General features: G+C 36.1%; 1 protein-coding gene across 6 annotated transcripts; it reads right to left on the reverse strand.

Annotated features, from left to right (window-relative positions):
- Positions 1–17,280: 17,280 nt before the first annotated feature.
- LOC114313860 (putative ribonuclease P/MRP protein subunit POP5) lies at positions 17,281–21,345 on the reverse strand. 6 transcript variants are annotated; one of them, XM_082885459.1, is made up of 4 exons: positions 21,038–21,345; positions 19,010–19,203; positions 18,766–18,903; positions 17,281–17,548 (listed from the first exon to the last, which is right to left on the reverse strand). In XM_082885459.1, the coding sequence occupies exons 2-4, from the start codon at positions 19,185–19,187 to the stop codon at positions 17,400–17,402; spliced, it is 465 nt and encodes a 154-aa protein (XP_082741585.1). In that variant the 5' UTR covers positions 19,188–19,203; positions 21,038–21,345; the 3' UTR covers positions 17,281–17,399. The 6 variants fall into 6 exon arrangements, with proteins under 6 accessions (XP_082741585.1, XP_082741593.1, XP_082741594.1 ...); XM_082885467.1 differs by having other exon boundaries at positions 17,281–17,521; positions 21,038–21,296; XM_082885468.1 differs by having other exon boundaries at positions 17,281–17,521; positions 19,010–19,215; positions 21,038–21,296.
- Positions 21,346–21,825: the final 480 nt, after the last annotated feature.

Consider the following 21,825-nt stretch of genomic DNA (forward strand, 5'->3'; position numbering starts at 1 on the left):
GGGAGTGCTTCTCTTTTATAACCAATATAAACCTAGTCCCAATAGAAGCCTAATTTCTATGGATTCAGGATTACTACTAATCTTGGACTCCCAGTAAGATTAGGATAAACTCTCTATGAATTTTATCTTAATACAAACTGAAGTCTTCTCTTATGCTAGGGCTTTTGCCCCTCATCCGCTTATCTCGAATTCCGATATCTTCGGAGGTAACCTCGGCCTATCCGAGATGACCTCGGCATAACAACTAGGACACGTGGCACCTCGGCTGACACGTCGGCAACACCTTGGCCACGTGTTGGTACTCAGAAAATATATCCCCACAACTGCCCATAGGTTTTATTACCTCGGCATTCTGAGGTGATGGAACCTACACTGTTCGTTGATCTGTGCCCCTTTGTCCGAGATCAAACTCGCCGACCTCAAAGTTCTCTGGACTTTACTGTCCACTTCTGTCAAGTATCAAGCTTCATGCTTTCCAAGCTGCTCGAGATCACACCTCCTAGCCGAGGTTCTTGTTCCATTAATTCATAAACTCGAAGAGCTTTGCAACTGCTCCACTCACATTCTTCGGTGGGTTCCCGACTTCCAGTCATCTATTTGACTCCGGCGATCTTCATATCTGCGTTCATTTCTCTTGGTAGGTTCATAAACTCTTTTATTAAGCTCAATCTTTCATAATTCTTTTAAATCCGTTTACTTGCCTTCTGTTGTCTTCTATTTTCATCTGTTTTCAAGTTTTGAATTGTTTGAACGCCTGGCACTGTTCTTGCCATATCCGCTTTCTGTTGCTAGTATCATGTCTGGGTCATTACTTTCTTATTCTTCACATACTTACTTAGTACCTGTGCACTTGGCTTTATTCTTGAACTTTGTCGTCTTCTTGACTCTGATTTTTCTCTTTTTTCATTCAATCCTCTAGTTTTTTTTTTCTTTTCTAGCTCTTTTGTTTAAATCCGTCATTGTTCCAAGCTTTCAAGCTCTGTAATTGTTTTCGTTCCTCTCCTCCGGTGAAGCTTACGTCATTTTGTCATTTTCGCATCCGTCGTCAGACTTCGGCAATTCTCATTCCAGCTTCCCTCTTTCTGGTAAGCCACTGTTCCTCCTGGTTTTATTTCTTGTTGCTTTCCAAGAAGCTCTGTTTCATTGTTTAATCACCATTGTTGTTTTACTTGTTGTTTCCAAATGATCTTCTTGAATACACACTGTTCACACATATGTTTGATGTCTGCCACTGTTCTTGGCTTGACACACCTGTGCAATCTTTTTGTCTTGATTTCCTGACAGCTTCATCATCATTCTTGATTACGAATTGTTTCTGTTTTCTGTGTCTTTTTCCAGATTCTTGCTTTCAATCCTTGCCTTCAAACTCCGAAGTGCCAATCGCCGAGAAGAGCTTTGATCAAACTCTTCGGGAGATCGATGCTGAGCTCGAGGCCGAGAAGGCTGCTGAGAAGTCTTTCCAACTGTCTTCTATATCCTGCCATTGATGCCGACTAGTTTTGTTTCCTTCTTTTACTCCTTGTACCTTGTACTTTGTCCTTCTTTGTATGCTTTTAATCCGGCTGACGTGCCATTTTTGTAGTCTGAATAATTTATTTTTCAATATTCAGGCCGAAGTGCCTTCTTTCTTCTTTAAATGCATTTCTCTAATTTCTTCTTTGAATGAATGTCTTCTTTTTTCTGCTCTTGTATGATTCTACACTTAGAATAATTTGCATGTCTTCAAAGTACACCTTGACTGTGCACTCTCTTCGGGTAAAATACCTCTGTCACAACTTCTAATCTTGCTCATCTCGGCCTTGTCCTAACACTTGAAAATATTGTAACAAATATTTTCACAAGTGTTACTTAAGACTTGTCACTTTCTCAATGTCTTCTATCAAGACTTCAGTTTTTCATATTTCAAGTTTTGACAATTTGGTAGTCTCGGCAAGTACGCAGATATTGCTTGAGCTTGACTTTAACTTGTAATTTTTTCTAAAAAATTTCAACAAGTCTTTTAACCATCATCCTTTATCATAGCCTCGGCTTAACTTCAGCTTGTAAATTTTTCTCAAAATTTCAACAAGTGTTAAACCATCTTCCTTTCGATACGACCTTGGTTTAACTATAACTTGTAAATTCACACAAAATTTTCAACAAGTGTTTAAATATCACATCGGTTTAACTTCAACTTGTAAATTCACACAAAATTTCAACAAGTGTTAAATATGATCTCGGTTTAACTTCAACTTGTATATTCACACAGAATTTCAACAAGTGTTAAACATCATCTCAGTTTAACTTCAACTTGTAAATTTACACAGAATTTCAACAAGTGTTAAATAATAATTTCGGTTTAACTTCAACTTGTAAATTGTCCACAAATTTCAACAAGTGTTAAACAATGATCTCGGTTTAACTTCAACTTGTAAATTGTCCACAAATTTCAACAAGTGTTAAACAATGCTCTCGGTTTAACTTCAACTTGTAAATTGTCCACAAATTTCAACAAGTGTTAAACAATGATATCGGTTTAACTTCAACTTGTAAATTGTCCACAAATTTCAACAAGTGTTAAACAATACTCTCGGTTTAACTTTAACTTGTAAATTGTCCACAAATTTCAACAAGTGTTAAATATCATATCGGTTTAACCAACTTGTAAATTGCTACAAATTTCAACAAATGGTAAACATCATATCAGTTTAACTAACTTGTAAATTGCTACAAATTTCAACAAGTGTTAAATATCATCTCGATTTAACCAACTTATAAATTGCTACAAATTTCAACAAGTGGTAAACATATTATTCTTTTCTCTGCCCCCTGCATGGCTTCCACATTCTCCTTTGCGAACTTTATAAAAGGTCTTCAACCTGGCTAACTGCAGTCCAACCTTGTGTGTTTTCTTTTTTTATCTTCTGGGATCTGAGATCTGCTCACTGAGCTCTTCTCTTCTCGGACTTAAGTGTCGAGATCTTGTCTGCTAGAATCTTGGATCTGCTCACTCAGGTTGAGCTCTTCTCTTCTCGGACTTACTCATCTAGGCCGAGATCATGTCTTCTAGGATCCGGGATCTAGGATCTGGAATCCGGGATCTGCTCACTTAGGATAAGTTCTTCTATACTTGAATGTTATCTCCTTGGGAGCGCTCATGCCCCATGTCTTTGCATCCCTTCTGGAAGGGTCTTCGTTCCTCCGCAGTTATCTATCCTTCCATACCTAGAGGTCATCTTCGTTGTAGTATCCGCTTCGATATGTTGTCTTTGGTGCGTCACCTTTCTAGCCGGCGTCTTTCACTCCGTGACTCTGGTCACGAGTTTCTGTATTGCGGTTGTCCCCTTCAACGTCGAGGTTGATAGGTCTCCCACTCCCAGCAGGAGCATTGTCTCCAATCTGATCCTTCTGTCCCTCATTGGCCATCTATTCTTCTTTCTTTCATTGGCCATCTATTCTTCTTTCTTTCCCACAGACGGCGCCAAATTGTATGGGTGATATTCTGACCACACTGCCCGCTTAGTAACCAGCTGGAGAGCACCGGCAAAATAGATGGCACCTGGCTGACCTGCAACAGAAAGAGAAGATTTCGGCGGTGGTTCGTCCACCCGGGGGCACTCCGACGATCAAGTCAATATATCTCTCAAAGATAAATCAAGTGCTAAACTCACAAGCTTGAGTATCAAAAGCATACCTTAGACCCATGGGAGTGCCTCTCTTTTATAGCCAACATAAACCTAGTCCCAATAGAAGCCTAACTTCTATGGACTCAGGATTACTGCTAATCTTGGACTCCCAGTAAGATTAGGATAAACTCTCTATGAATTTTATCTTAATACAAACTGAAGTCTTCTCTTATGCTAGGACTTTTGCCCCTCATCCGCTTATCTCGGATTCCGATATCTTCGGAGGTAACCTCAGCCTATCCGAGACGACCTCGGCATAACAACTAGGACACGTGGCACCTCGGCTGACACGTCGGCGTCACCTTGGCCACGTGTTGGTACTCAGAAAATATATCCCCACAGTATTATTGTATAATTTTTTTAAATTTCAATCCAATGAGTTGCAAACCTATATATTGGTAACATTTTTAAACAATAGCAAGTTTAGGCACTCTGTAAAACGTTTTGAGAAATTTACCCACAAAATAAGCATATGGTCCATGTTTAGTACAAATGTGAATCCCATTATATAAAAATTGAATTTGAATCAATATTTATTTTATGAGTAAAATTGGCAATATATTTTTCATGCTATTGTAATTAAATAAGTAAATAACATTGATATTCCTTGAAATTTAGAATTTAAAAAAATACAATCAGTATCACAAATTTATCATAATTACATTGACATTTTAAGATTTTAATTCATATAATACTTAATCCCTATTTATTTCAAAAGTAATTTGTTAGTAATATTTAGGATCAAATAAGTGGTGTTTTGAAAAATAATTATAAATCAGTGATAAACTTTATAAATATTAATTAGGGATGCTCGCGGATTAGGTTGAGTCAGGTAATCTCTTATTCGCTCCGTCCAAATTTAGGCTAATTGAAAAAATCAATTTGCATCCGTCCGCTTGGTTAGCAGATGCAAATTGAGCGAGGTGGCGGTTGGATGGAGATTAGTTTGGCGATTTGGGCTTTACTGTTTTGAGTATTTTTTCGAACTATTTTCCATTATTTTTTTACAATTTTGTGCCCAAAAGTTTTTGCTTTTTCATTTTTTATAATAAAAAATAAAGGCCCAACTTTCATATTTCATAAATAGAATTTTTTAAAATATAAAAGTATAACTTCATTTTCTTAGGAGTATTGGCAGATCGGGTAACCTCCCATCCGCTATCTATTCAAACTTATATGGATTGATTAAAATTCATTTACGAAAATTGAAACTATTTATTTTGTGGCAGATTAGTTCGGACCATTTGGTTTTGGCGGATCGAGTGGATGGTTGTCCACCCTTAATATTAATAATTAAAATCATAAAATTTTTCATAAAACTGCAAAAACTTTTAAAAGTTTCGCTTAATTATAATTTTTCCTAATATTTATACGTAAATGTATATTTTACTATCTTATAATATTGCATTCATTCATATCATGCACATTAGTTTTGGTCCCTGGAGTCTTAGTGAAACGAAAATTAATGTAATTATTCCAAATTGTTCTATTTGGTTTTGAATTTTTAAATTTTTTATTTTCCATATTTTTGTGTCTGCAGTGAACTTTTTTAATAATTTAATCATTTCTTTTACTTTTTAAGATGTACCTAAAAAATAAAATGTTTGTGAAAAATATTTTTAAATTCACAAAACACAAAAAATATATGTAAATTCACTAAATTTTTATATTTATTGATATTTATTGAATTTATTTTATATATTTTACCTTTTAAATACATCTAAATTAAGTGTATTTAAAAAAAAATAAAAACTAAAGGGAAATGCTACAATGTGCACTTGTGCATTGTAAGAAAAGTTAAGATTTTGTGATAAAAGTTGTGAATTTTTTATGATGAAAGTTACGATTTTTATAATGAAAGTTATAAATGATAAAATTGTGATATGCACATACAAATTATGTATAAACATTTGTGAGAAGTAAAAAATTATATTTTTGGTGAGAAGTAAAAGGTTTTTTATGAAAAAAATAATATTTTATTATATAAGATACATACTATATGTGCCAAAAAAAAGAGTGCACCTAATAGACTTTCTCAAAACGAAAAACTAAATATTAATTTTTTTTACTAAAGACAAGATCACTGTAATTGAGGCCCATTAAATCCATGTGAATAATGTGGTTGCCATAAATACACCTAACAGTTCACGTGCTTGGCCGGAGAATGGAATGCCATGTGGGCACGGGGCACCAACCCCCGCCCCACCACACCCCACGTCCACCACCACATAGGGATAGACATCGGCCCGCCTAGTTCGTTTGACCAAATTTTATTCTTTTAATATTGAGAAAATTATTTATAAGTTCTATTAGGAGATTTATGCTACATATGGTTTGACTAAAAAATTTATATTCTCATAAGTCCTGTGAGAAGTTTGTTGACATATTTACCATCAATATTAGTGGTTAATATCATAAATAATAGTAAAACCATATATAGGAAATTGAATGTTACCATAGATCATATCTATATAAACGTAACGTAACGTGACACCTACATAAACGTAACATGACACCTATGATTTATGATAACATTCAATTTCATAAGAAATTGAATGTTGTCATAGATCATATCTACATAAACGTAACGTAACGTGACACCTATATAAACGTAACGTGAAGGAAATTGAATGTTGCCATAGATCATATTTATATGAAACGTAACGTGACACCAATATAAACCAGTAATATTTCACGTTCAATTTAAAAAAATAAAAACTCATTAAGTTTGCGAAACATAACGCGACATGTTACATTACGTTTATGTAGGTGTCACGTAACGTTTATGTAGGTGTCACGTTACGTTACGTTTATGTAAGTGTCACGTCACGTTACGTTACGTTTATGTAGGATCTTGTAAAACACATTCCTATCTAAATAGGACTTGAGATTTTATAAGAAATTACACAGGACTTAACCTAGTATAAATGTCTAAAAAAAGACTTATAAATAAGTCTCCCTTTAATATTTGGGAAGATTGTTTTATCTCATTTTAGTCTAAAATATTAATAGATTAGGTTTGAAATTTATATTTTTAACTCAATCCGACCTAACCAGCTATTTAATTAATTATTTGTTTATAATATATATATATATATATATATATTGGAATATAGATTTTACTTTTATTGATTTTATTAAAACTCACATTTGTGGTGACGTGTGATTGAATTTATTTTAAAAATTCTTTAATTGGTACACAGAATCTTTCAATATATAATGTCAATATATTTATTTAAGAAATATAATGTGTGCTTGAATTTAATTATGCAATGTTTTATTTTATTTTTTTAACATATAGTCCAATGGATAGATTTGAGATTTATAATTATTTTTTAAACCGGATTTAGATAGATACAGAGACCCGATATTAGGGTCAGACCGTGCTACACAATTTCTTATTATGTAACACGGGCCCAACCCAAACTCAGCCCGACCTAAAAACACACTCAACTCCAACACCCCATGCCCACCCCAAAAGAAAAAGCTAAAAACACACTCAACCCCCACAGCACGACCCCACCCCCGACCCCCACAACCCAACCCTAACCCTTCTCCTAACCCCAACCCCAAAAGAAAGGCTAAAAACATACTCAAAGGGTCAACTATAGTTGGAAAAAATAACAATACAGGATAGAACACAAATTTTTTATTTATTTATTATAAAAATGAGGGTGCAATTCTTTATGTGGTGGGTACAACTCATTTATTGTGAGGGTGTAATTTTGAGTTGCACACGCTCCATATTTGTGTAATTTTTGTATTTACTTCATTAAGATGTAATTTTCTCAATATACTTTGTGTTGTGAGGCTGCTATGTTGTGCAGTGTATTACTAGTATTTGATAGTTCGCTCACACTACTTTACCTCACTTTATTACAATTAAAAAAAAATAAAAAAAAAAGAAGAAAATAGAGAAAGAAAGAAGAGAAAATAGTAGTAGCAGCAGCACATAGGGACAAGAATGTCGAGCTGGGACCATGGAAACCAGCGCATCCATGGATATTGTTGTTGAAAATTGGTGAGAGGCTTCACCCAATTAGGACTCTTATATGTCATTCTGTTTTTGGTACTGTTAATGTACACTAAACCTAACCCAACCCACTACATCCACTCCACTAAACCTAACACACTTACCATCTCCACTACCACCCACCACCTCCACTACCATCCACTACCACCACTCACCTACCTCACACCTCTCCTATATAATAGCTTGTAATATACAAAATCTATATACAACAATCTTGTAATATACAAAATCAATCAATAATATATATCAATTTATCTTACATGGTATCAGAGCTAGGTTAAGAACCTAGTAATTTCGTTCCACCGGCGGGCGGCAATCTCGCCCTGGCCGCCCGCCGGACAAACCCAAATTTTTCCTAATTTCTTCTTCAATGGCAGATTCTTCAACAACACTTCACCACCGCAGCACCAGATCCGATCACATAGTTCATTGCCCTCACTGTCTCTTCGATCGGCGTCGACGAATCAGGATGATGACAATAGATCACATCCACATAGTCCATCTCATCTCAAGCCTCTTGAGCGAGGCTTTGGTGCCTTCGATGATGTGTTCTCTGGACAAGCCTTTGTCGTTGGGTCCAGACCCGCCCCAGCAGATCTTGGTGGACACGACGATGTCGGATCGCTTCCAACCCAGTTCGCGGATCGCCTGACCCATGATCTCCTCGGCTCGGCCGTTGGCGTCGACCTCGGCGTTGTCGAAGAAATTGACGTCGTTGTCTCTGCAGCATTGGAGGAGGGACTTGGCTTCCTTCATCATCTCTCGGCAACTCTCTCTGCTCAAGGATCTCGGCCGTTGGAGAGATGAGACGAGGCACTGGAAAGCCTCCGAGATTTCCTCATCTGATTGCAGTTCTTTTCTTTCATCATAACTAGAGGATTCCTCACAGCAAGGCCTTGTGCATTGATCAAGCGGCCCCGCCATACTGTGTATAATCTCCTTCCGTAAAGCAACAATCACTTGTTTCTTCAAACCCTACAAATTGTTCATCGGGAAGAGAGAGAAAGAGAGCAACTCCTTTCTATATCTCTCTTTATCTCTCTGATTTTGGCCCCTCTCCTCTCTCGGTCTCCGATCACATCCAGCAGCCACACGAGGCCCTCTCCCTCTCTCTGGTTATCTATCTCTAGCACACAGTCACTTCATGCACCTCATATACACACCCAAAAAAAAAAAAAAAAAAAATGTTCAAAGCTGCTACGGTCTCTCTCTTTCTCTGGTAGATGGTAGAGACCTGGGTTTTTCTCTCCTCACCCATGTGACCCACTCCACAAAAGTATCTCTTTTGCAGGGCACTACCCCAACCTGCACTCTTTTTTTTTTAACTCTATCATCATTTCCTTTTATTTTATTTTTAATTCCATCATCATATTTTATCATCATCATTATGTTTCCACTACCCGTATCCTTTTCTCTCCAACACCATTCTTTTCTTTATCACATCTCTCTTTTATATCTTTTATATGCAACTCTCACCAGCACATATGGTTTCTATCTTAATATATTATTATTATTATTATTATTATTATTAAAAAAAAAAAAAAAAAAAAAAAAAAAAAAACATCTCCAAACACCATTGCTGTTTTTCATATCCGTGTGATAACGATTTGCACACCAAACCTTACCTTATTTTATTCATCTCAGGGATCAACCCCGATCACAATTACACACCACAAAAAAAAAAAAAAAAAAAATGTTCAAACCCACAGGCGGGATTTTTCTTCTCTACTCTGCCGCCGGTCTTTTCTTCTTGCCTCCGTCCTGGGCGGCCCTTGCCGGTATTGCCTCCGTACTTCCTAGACCACCAAGCAAGTTGCCTCCTCCCTGCTCCTCCACTGCAGCATATGGCGGCCCTCCAAATCGGAACATCACGGTGGCCTTCCGCTTCAGCTCCTTGTTTTCTGCCCTTAGCACGCTTATCTCTGCTCGCGCATCCTTATACATGCGTTGGAGCAGAGCCAACTGGGAGTTTAATTGTTGCACCTCATTTGTCCTACTCTGCAGCCGGTGCGACAAGTTTGTGACCGCCGTCATGGACTCCACACATGCCTTCAAAGTATACTGATTCGCCTCCACATCCGTTTGCACTGCCATTTTTTGCTCCACCGACTGCATCGGAAAGTTCAGCGGAGCAAACCCAGCGGTGTTTGGTTGAGGTTCACTGGCCACCGCACCAGTTCTCTCTCCTGTGGACTCGTTGAGGTCGGGAAAGAGGGTGAGCAGCCCGCGGGACGACGAAGCCATTTTCTGGGCAACAGCAACAGAGTGTTACAGACTATCTCTCTCAGCAAAACGACCTCTCTTTCTCAGCAAAATGAAGAATTTTTCAGAGGTTTCTCTCAGTTTTTCTGTCTCAGTTTCTGCCTCCTCCGCTTCGGTTTATAACGACCATGACACAGAGACAGCCACGCGCATCGCGCGCCTTTTGACACCGACAACCTGGCACGCCTTTTCATGGCACACCTTTTCATGACTCGGGCACGTCTTTTGATGACACGCCTTTTGATGACACACCTTTTGAGGGCACGACTTTTGAGGGCTCGATATCTACATCCATGTATATCTTTTGGGCAGCCTATATACACACTCATACAGTGTCTTCTACACCAGTCAGCTTTATCAATCCCTTTGTTTCAACCTCAAATAGGTTTCTATCTTCACACCTATTTGAGTTTGAGGGGGGGTTATACACAGTATCATGTATAAGTCACTCATGGCGCACTCCCTAAGTCGCCCCCTTGGTACACCACCACAACATTCTACAACGGTCCGACATGACCCCATAAACTGTCCCGACATTGATTCCGGTCAGCTTCTACAATGGTCCAACATGACCCCATAAACTGTCTTCTACAACGGTCCGACACGACCCCATAAACTGTCTTCTACATCAGTCTGACACGACCACACAGTGTCCTGCTACAACGGTCCGACATGACCCCGTAAACTGTCCTGCTACATCGGTCCGACATGACCCCATAAACTGTCTTCTACAACGGTCTGACACGACCACACAGTGTCTGCTACAACGGTCCGACATGACCCTGTAAACTGTCTGCTACAACGGTCCGACATGACCCCGTAAACTGTCCTGCTACATCGGTCCGACATGACCCCGTAAACTGTCTTCTACAACGGTCCAACATGACCCCGTAAACTGTCCTGTTACAACGGTCCGACATGACCCCGTAAACTGTCTTCTACATCTGACACGACCACACAGTGTCTGCTTCAACGGTCCGACATGACCCCGTAAACTGTCTGCTACAACGGTCTGACACGACCATACCGTGTCTCCTATCCTGTTTTATTTTATTTATCAGTTTATTTTTCTGTTTTGTAACTCTCTCCAAACTCAAGTTGGTTTGTGTCTAACCTCCTTGAGTTTGAGGGGGGCTGTTAATGTACACTAAACCTAACCCAACCCACTACATCCACTCCACTAAACCTAACACACTTACCATCTCCACTACCACCCACCACCTCCACTACCATCCACTACCACCACTCACCTACCTCACACCTCTCCTATATAATAGCTTGTAATATACAAAATCTATATACAACAATCTTGTAATATACAAAATCAATCAATAATATATATCAATTTATCTTACAGGTACATCGGAAAAGAAACTTATACGACTCTTATATGCCATTCACGATCAAAAACTTGTGCTCTTTTTTGGTTGCTTTCACATTCTGAAACTCACTTTATATCTCTAGTGGGATCCAATTTAATGGGTGGTCAAATGTGACTTCATTCCCCAGGATTGATAGTATATGGTGCTTACCAACCCATTTAGCCTCCGTTTGGCAAGAAAAAGCCCAGGCTTTTTTTGGTTAAAATAGCCACAAAAAACAAAATAGGCTATTTTAGCCACAAAAAACAAAACATCAAATCCAACCCATAATCATTACAATCCTCTCTCACAAAAAAAGTCAAAAAAGCCAAAAAGCCAAAAAGCTCTTCCCAAACCAGGCTAAAATAGCCCAGGCTAAAATAGCCAAAAAGCCAACCCACTTCCCAAACGGAGCATAATAGTCTGCTGTGCTCTCAATATTACGACTCTGCCCCCTCACCTCAAATTTTAAAGTTTTATAAAATCTCTTTAAACACCTTATTAAATATTAAAATTATTATCAATTCTTTCAAATTCTAATCCTACCTCTAACTCATACACCATCACCACCTCCAGGCACTAATAGCTCTCAACCTACTACACTACAACCTCTAGTGCCCAGCCACCCTCCTCTTCCCCTCTTTGTCACTCCTCATCCACCCCGCCACTTCTCAACCTCTCTCCACCTACCACTACTACCCTTCAAAGCCTTTATCACCACAGAGACTCGTTTCTTCTTTGTCTTCTTTTTCTCTTGCACAATTCTCTCTCTCTCTCTCTCTCTCTCTCTCAAGGAAAGGGGTATGAAAGGGTGATGAAGGACTTGCGAGTGGTAGGGCTAGTTATGGAAATGGCTAGGGTAGTAGAGGAGGGTTAGGAGAAATGGGATAGCAACAGAGGGGAGGGCAAGGTCTGGGGTGACAGCCAGAGGTGTTGGTGAGTGGTAGCTAAGGCGGAGTTAAAGTTAGTGTTAAGGTTCGGAAGATTAGGAATGAGGGTAGTATGAAAATTTTATGATATGATAATTGTAGTAAAAAAAAAATAGTTTAAAAAAAATAAAAAATTAAAGAGGTGAGAGTCCAAAGAAGAATAGTGGGGCAATTACCAGCACTCTTTAGCATATTCTAATACTCTGTTTATTTAAATGAAAAATATTTTTTATGTAAACTTTTCCAAAAAATATTTTTTAAAAAAAAACGTTTTCCTAAGTTTGATTACATTCTTGAAACTAATGTACTAATGATTCTATTAGTGGTGGCGACTGCAAGGCAAAGGTGGAGGTAGGGTGGTGCAGTGGTGTGATGGTAAGGCAATAGTGGTGGTGGTGCAGTGATAAGATTTTAATTCGAAAAATATTTTCTACCTTTTAAAAGTAGAAAATATTTTTTTATCTAAATAGGCATATTTTCTGTTGATTACAGAGATATTTTCCATTAATTTTCAATTTTTTTTTTTTTGTAACATTAAAAAAAATGAAAAATATTTTCTTGCCTGGACAAACAAAGTGTAATTCCAATGACTTTGACAATGAATTTTACCTTTTTTCTAAAAAATTATTGGTTAGTCTTGGAGCGCCACGTAATTATATCCCATACCAATCACAATTCACCATATCTCATCATGTTCTCCAATTACCTAACATAAATTCATGAACCCCATCCTCTCCACCAATCACAATACCATTGAGACACCATATGACGGCGCTCCAATATACCAACCAATAACTTCTCGTTGTTCCCCTCTTTTTTAATGCATTGTCAAGACAAACGTTACACAAGCTTTTGTTGAAAATTTAGTTTTTAATTAATTTCGTACAAAAAAAAATGGATGACTAACTTCTAACTTTTGGTTTTTTCATTTCCAACGACAACACAAAAAAAAATAAATAAATAAATAAATAATAATAAAAAGTAAGAAATAAAAGAAAATGTAAAGCGAAAATAAAAACACAATCAACCAAACACTTAGGTAATGTTTGGTTCATTGGATTGAACCAAAATAGAATTACTATTTTATCAAAATATTTATTTTCTTATTTGGTTGGATTAAAATTATAATGACAATGACCCAGGGGTGAGTGGCAACCTGGTAAGGGCCTGGGGTTTAAGCCCCTAGGTCCTGGGTTCAACTCCCCTCTGGGGCAATCTCCTAGGCGTAGCACAGTTAGTTAGGAGGTTGACCTCAAGGATGCTTTATCAGCTACTTGGTGTGGGTTTAATTCTCTCCCGCTGTGCGAGTCCTGACTTAAGCGGAGCTTGCCTTGGGAGGTCGGGACAAGCTTCCAGGTTATAGTCTCTTACTCGGAACGGACAACCGAACACCCTGGTGATCTCCTCAAGGGGCGCTGCCTTGGACCTGGTGTGGGTTTAATTCTCCGCCGCTATGCGAGCGCTGCCTTGGACCTGCGGGAGAGTGGAAGGATTTTCCTGTAACCAAAAAAAAAATAAAATAAAATAAAATAAATAAAAAATAAAAATTATAATGACAAACGCATTATAAATAAAATTATCTTTCACTATGTTATGAAAATGATCATGAGTAATGTTAGAGAACCTAAAAGTTCTATTAAAATTTTTATCAAATATCTTACATAGGTATGAGACTCACACCATGTGAGTCTCATGTGAGTCCCATATTCATATGAGACATTCAGTAAAAATTTTATCAAAATTTTTAGAACTTTTAATATTTTTGAATGATCATCCCATCATTTGAATGAATCAAATACAAATTAATGTATAGCTAGTGATTCCCAACTCAGTCACCGTTATCCCCCTTTGACAAAATTAGAAATTCAACAAGCTTGGAAATTTCCATAAAAAATCAACATTGGAACAGTTAATAAATGGATAAACAGCAAGACAAAAAAAGCAAATTAACTTTACACAGGTCTGACAACATGTTAAAATGTTTTAAACTAGCTGTATGATGTCTGCATACACTGCTACAACAGTGCACGTTTCACCAAGACAACATGTTAAAAACTGTTTTAAACTAGCTGTATGATATCTGCATACACACTGAGGATTTGCAGCCGACAACAATGGCAGCCGCCCATATTCAAAGACATCTCTTAGGTGTCGTTTGACAAATTTAACTTTTTGATTTTTTTAATTTTTTTAATCTGAGACTTTTTTGTTCGTTTGATTTTTTTATTTGGTTTTTATTTTTTATTTTTCTTGCATTAGAATGACAAAATTGCCCTCCACTTGAAAATGATATTTTTTGACTTTTTGTTTATATATGAATCAATTTGATAATTTTACATCAAAAGTCAAGTATTTTGTCATTTTGTTATTTTGTGAACTGTTTTTGCCTTTATATACTTATTTAGTCCCAATATGTTTACCAAACGAAGGCTTTAATAGACAAAGCAGACAGCCTCAACTCAAGCCACTGGCCTCAACAAACAAACAGAACATGTCATAATCAGGTGAAGTTACAAAGTTAAATGTAAGAGCAAACAAATTTTAATTGTCTTTTCCACAAGTACAAATTGTGAAGTTATATTACATGAACTTGGATACGAGTGTTGGCTGTGAACACGTAATCTAGAAGTCCGATTCGACAATAAATGGAGATACACAGGTATAACTAAAAATCACTCAAAAAATTAGATATGTGTACGTGGATACAGCTATATATGAATGTGTCAAAAATATATTATGTATTTTTCTGATAAATATTATGTATTTTTTTTTTTTGATAACATGACGGTTCTATTATAATTTCTTGTCAAACCAAAAGTACCACACCTAATGATTTCTGAAAAATAATATTTTTAATTTATCTATATATATATTTTATTTTTAATTGACATCTATACATATATATATATATATATTATAAATAAATAAAAGTGTAACAAAATAAGGAATAACAAATTATGTTGGAAGAAATATTAAAAAAAAAATTAGATGATTTATTTTATAAATTTTATTAGATTTTTTTTATTATATATATGATTTTATTTTTTATTTTTTTAAAAAAATAGATGATTTATTTTATTTGTTATTATATATAAAATAGATGATTTTCTTAGGTTTTTTTATTTACTTTATTTATTATTTGTTAGATCGAGAGAGAGAGAATGAGAATAAGCGGAGACAAGACACGTCGAAATTAAAAAGGAGATTAAGAGAGAGAGAAGAAGAGATTGATGTCTTCACCCTTTGAGCAACTAGGTTCTCTTGCTCTCTTCTCTTTCTCTTCTACATTTAGGGTTATGCCATATCCATATGCAAAGTGTCGTGTTCCGACCGTATCACACAATCATACCAGTGTCATGTCAACACAAGTATCTCCTAAAAACCAAAGAACCCGTGTAATCTAGTTGTGATGTGCTATTGAGTTTCAATTATGACCAAAGTAGTCGCCAGCCGGGAAACTAACAGAGTTCTTAAATGATAATACATTTATTTACAAAATAAAAAAATTAAAAAAAAAAACATTAAAAAATTCTACAAAAGGGAGAGCACTTTTCTGAAAGTTTTGCACATTCTTCTTTATTATGATATTACTTTAGCTTTGGAAAATGCTATGTATCCCAAATAATTTACCAAATTTTTTACCAAACCTCTCACATGGTGGGAGCCACACAAATCCACATGTGTGTAGGTCTCACACCCATGTGAAAGGTTTGGTAGATTATTTGGGCTCTGTAGAACAACTCACTTTGGCTTTTGGGTAGGTGACTCTTCGTTTGATGAGTTGTTTCCACATTTGTATCGGTTAGCTTGCGCCCATTATCTTTTCATTCATCTATAACTCATTCGTAGTTGACTTTGAGATCTTCAAATTTCATTTTCTTTAGAAATCCCAATGACCGGGAGACTATTGAGTAGATGTCTTTTGTTGGATGCTTGATGATTTTTCCTTGAGACCAATGTCAATAACAAAAGAATGTGGTCTCTTAATTCTCTGGTTATCTCTTCATGTGAATCCTTTTTGACAAAATTATCAACAATTCCATCGGATTTCGTCTTTCATTTTACAAGAATTTGGAAAGTGGTTGTACCTCTTGAAGAATTTGGAAAGTGGTTGTACCTCTTGAAGTCAAGATTTCATGTGGACTTTGGCCTATAGAAGTATCATCATGACTAATGACACTCTAAAAAAGAAAACCTAATCGCAATCTTTGGAGCGTCATGTATGTGTAAGAGGAATGAGGAACCTTTGGAACATTTATGCTTGCAATGTCCTTTGGTTTTGGTCTTTTAGTTGGCAAATATTTGTTGGGAGGTTCAAGCTCTATGTGCTCAAATGCTTGCGATTGATTTTTGGGATTTCGTTGCAACAAGAAAGCATAAGCTTTATGGAATTGTGTGACTTAATCACTTTTTTGGGTCCTGTAGTTGGAACAGAATGCTAGGATTCTTTAGGATATGTTCAAGGATATTAAGTCATCATGGGATAGAGTTTGTTGTTTGGCATCTTTTTAGGCGTCCACTTCTTCTTCATTTAAAGGGACTCCTTTCTTCTTTTCTCTTTTTATGATCTCTAGAGATTGGAGGGCAGTTTGTGTGTGATGTGTAGTTTGAGAAATTGATTTCCTTTGTTCCTGTTTTTATTTCTTTTGGTGGACTCTTTGTCCTCTTGTACATTTTTTTCTTTTAATAAAATGCCTTTTCGTTGTCGACCAAATATATATGTATATGACTTCAGTTCAACTCATGCTTCATTGTTGGACAATATAGGACCACAGCACAATGAACTACTGTTTTCCAGATTTTCTTGATGTAACATCCACCCAGACAGGGTTGTGAGTCAATACTCACAATAACCTCTTTCAGCTTAAACAAAAATGATGGCTACAAAACACCAATTGGATAATCTGTGAGGTGAAAGTGAGCATCAAATTTGAAATCAGAAGGTCGTACTTACTAGAGAAATAGACGATACTACTTGATACAGATATAAAAGACATAAATGCAATAAAAAAAATGCAAAACAAACAGTGTTTCAGAAGACATGAACCACTAAAAAATGAGTCATATAAAGTAAACAATGATAACGTTCTTCACCTGAAATTCTTAATTTTATACAAACTGAAAAGTGAGCCGTTACCGATGCATGCATTCAGTGTTCCAAAGTTCTAATCTTCTCGAGACAATTCTGCATGTCCTGGTTGACTTTAGCTGTGAAGCTAGCTCCCACCACAAGCTTGTATTGCTCAAATTTTAATTCATCACACTTCAAAGCTGCATTTTTGCAAGCCTTGATACTTACTAATATAGAAAGAAATTGGATTTCAAATTACTAATGATAATAATTTCCTGCAGCAGAATATACAATCAGAGAAGAGTATGCATTATTGGATGAGATGGAATCATTTTGATGCCAATGAGATGCTATTTTAAGTCCTGCATAATAACTTCCAAACAAACAATTAAGGGAAGGTTATACTTCATTTCTTATACATTTTTTTCCTTTCCATATTTCTAACAAAGTGTGTCAAGTTTATCAGACTATTTTCAGTTTGGAGTCCACAGAGCTGTAAAATGATCAAAATAATTTTTAAGTTTTTAGGTACCAGCAATGGCGAAACTAGTTGTATAGTAATGGGTGCCATGGCATCCCCTAGCCTTGATTAAAACACAAAAACTAGGTATAGTATATTTTCTATACACCAAACATAAGGACTCCCTATTTTAGTATACAGACAACTACTAATCTTTTAAAAGAAACTATAACCCCACTGTTATTAACGTGTGCCTGGTGAAATTTGTTAGTATATTTATTTGATTCTTTTTTAAATTGTACATGGACCATTGATCTTGTGTAGGTATATGATTTATTTGGTGTGTGTGACACACCAAACCAATATATAATCTTTATTTGATTCAAATTCAATGTCACACACACTAGCCAGTTCTGAACTAGATCTCTCTCTCTCTCTCTCTCTCTCTCTCTCAAATTGAAGCTCGAAGAAACCTGTCATCACCGCAGATCAGGGTTAATCATAGTCTCTCTTTTTGCCTTCGCTGTGGCAGCACCCCCAGGATAAAATCCTAGTTCCACCCTTGGTACCAGTTACAGTATGATACCAAACAAATCTACCATATTGATTAGAATAAAAATTGTAAGTTCCCTAACGTTGTGTTTGGTTCATAGGTTTGGGGAGGAATTTGGAAAGGGAAAGGGGAAGGAGAAGGGAAAAGGTAGGTGAAATGTGAATGAAATATAACTACATTTCACCTACGTATCACACACCGTTTCCCTTTCCCTTTCCCTTTCCCTTTCCAAATTCCTCTCTAAATTCAACAATTTGAAAGCCATGAATCCAAATTTCTCAGAAAGTGAACCATGTTAATCAGCTAAATTGTCACTTTTCCAGAGAATACATCCAGAAGGTCTAGATTAGGCATCAATATCATCTTTAACATGATTAATGAAACATTGTGCAAGTCACTAAAGAATTCAGTTCCACCGAAATTTCACTTACCACTAAGATCCAACAAGTTGAATAGCACTGGGCATTTTCCTATACTCCTAACCATGGTTATTGCAGACCAAACCTTTTGGTACTCCTCCCTTGAGGCTCTGATGATGCATAGTTTTGTAATGGGATTCACGTACTTGACTATCCAAAATCACATTTTCAAAGATTATGAAAGGAAATTAAAAGTTGAAAAGCAAGTTTATTACATAACAGATAAACAAATAAACTACTGACAACATGCACTCACCTTGGAATGATCCAAGTGATGAAGCCAGACCACACTCCCCAAAATTTTCAAGAAGGCTAGCCTTGATTGCTTTTGATACATTAAATTGGGTAATTATAATGGGATCATCTGCCACAAGATCTCTATTCGGATCCAAAAAAATCTCCATTACCATGTACCTATTTTTGAATCCCACCATGATACTTCTTCACCTCCTGAGATACAGCCTATAGATTAGAGAATGACACATGTATTGTGGCTATCACTAAGTATTTGATTAAAAAGAAATAAATGATGGAAAGTGAAAGTGATAGAGAGTGAAGTGAAAATTTCTCACACATTTGATTGGGATAAAAAAATTTGCAAGGAAAGAGAGAGAAATTAGAAATTCTAATTATAAGTAACCACCTTTATAGACAAATTTAAACTTTCTTGTATTTTCTTGTGTTTTTTGCAAGAAACATAAGCTTAGTTACCATGCTAATATGAGTTATACAGGAAAAATAATTTTCTTATAACTTCCACCACTTTCATATTAAACAAACTTGGAGATTTTTTATTTTTTTCATTTACCTCACTTTCCACTACTTTCATCATAACCAAACTCAGCCTAAAGAAACAAGTTCATTTTTGGCACAAGGTAAAGCATGTGCAGGCAGTAACAAATTAATGATAAATGAACAAGAGAATTTATGAAATTAGAACACAATGGGCATGAACGCCATCAACATAGTGAGCTATGTCCATATTGCTTCTAAGAATATGGTTAATAAAAGGGCCATATGTATCATGGAAATCATCATAAACCATCTTTGTTCAAAACCACAACAGTTAACCTTTCTAGCCAACTTCCAATATCATGGAAATCATCATGAACCTTCTCTATTGGAAACAACGGCAAATTAATCCAATGAACCCCATTGACAGCAATGCACTATGCACTCATTTAAGAAAGGAAAAAGAGACTCTTATACAAATAAACTAACTAAAACAGCATGAGAGAGAGAGACTATGAGAGAGATTGAAATAATAAAAACATGGCCCTGGAAGCAGTTAAGACAGCATATATGCAAATGGCGGCTTTTTTGAATAAGAATAAGGCTGTGCTTGTTTGGAGAATTTGATGAGGGAAATTGAAAGGGAAAGAGAAATAGAAAGAAAAGGAGAAAGAATTGATGGGATTTGAATTCCAAGCTATGTTTGGTTGAGTTGTGAAATGGAGAAAAGAAAGAACATAAATGAACCCAAAAGACAAAGAGTGGGATTGCATTTCCTTTTCCCTTTCCATTTCTCTCATCAAATCTTCCAACCAAACACAACCTAAGTAGCAGGAAAAAACAGTCATATGGTGTTGATCTGGTTTTTAAAGTCACATGAAGGAGGACCAGGATAAGAGGCACAGCTTGTATAAGACTCAAAAGTGGGAGTTTAGAAGAGTTTCAGAAGAGGATGCTGTTATCACAACCAAAGGGATTCCTAATCATTTTTTTTTTTTTTTTCCCTTTCTGGGTTTGGTTGTATTCTTTTGGTCCTACCAAGTTGAAGATCAGAACACAATTTGGTCTTAGAAACTTGAGAAATTTTTCTAATAATGTGGAACAAGTAAGGAGTCAATTGCATTACACACAACAAAAATAATAATGATTGGGAAATCAAAGCCAGAGAAAGAAAGAAAAATAAAAAATAAAAAAAATAGTGATCTCCGAGACAAAAGCATTGAACCTGTGATCAACTGTATTTAATTATAAATAAAAAATAAAAATAAAAAATTGGGATCAAAGTTTAGCATGTTAAAAAAATCATCTTTAAAACAAAGTTGTAAAGTAATAATGTAAGAATCAATCTATTAGAGCCAAGAGAACAATCATTTGGAAGCTACAAGGTCAATTGAGAAGCCATTTACGAACACAAATAGGAAAGAAAGAAAAAGGCATGAATGTCAATCGTAGATGCATAGACTAATCAATGACCTAATAACAGTAGTAAACCAATCACGATTCAGTCAGGAAATTGATTAAACAAAAAAGTAGCTATCGAATCGAAAATTACCCGATTGTAGCCAAACAATAATAGTGATCCCTCGTTCAATTCGCCTCTTAAACAAACCCTAAACCTGTTCCTTTACCATTGATTTGAGAGACTCCAGCAAGGACGACGCGACGCCGCGGCGGCGGCGCAGGCGACGGCGACGGCGAAGGGCGGAAAGGGGTTTCGTTGGAGTTCGAAGTCGAAGCATTGCTATTTTGGGCCTAGTTGTTGGTAATCGTGTCCTCAACGAGTCATGCATGTTCTGGCAGTTGATCGGCCCAAATGCAGCCCATTACTACCCCATCTTACAGCTCCTCAGTCCGAATGCACTTAAAAAAATAATAGTAAATAATAAAATAATAAAACGAAAAATTATAATTTATAAGTCCTATTAGGAGACTTATGCTACATATGATCCTACTAAAAAATTTATGTTCCCATAAGTCTTGTGGGAAATTTATTGACACATTTACCCTCAATATTAATTGTTAATATCATAAATAATAGTAAAACCATATATACGATATTGAATGTTACCATAGATAATATCTATATAAACGTGACACCTACATAAACGTAACGTGACACATATACGTAACGTGACATCTACATAAACGTAACGTGACACGTAAATTGCAAGTTACCATAGATCATATCTATATAAACGTAACGTAACGTGACATCTACATAAACGTAACGTGACACATATGATTTATGGTAACATTTAATTTCCTTGCCATAGATCATATTTACATAAACATAACGTAACGTGACACCTACATAAACCAGCAACATTTTTACATTCAATT

The sequence above is a fragment of the Camellia sinensis genome, chromosome 1, assembly GCF_055761805.1.
Source record: "Camellia sinensis isolate YWXY chromosome 1, ASM5576180v1, whole genome shotgun sequence".
Taxonomy (NCBI): Eukaryota; Viridiplantae; Streptophyta; class Magnoliopsida; order Ericales; family Theaceae; genus Camellia; species Camellia sinensis.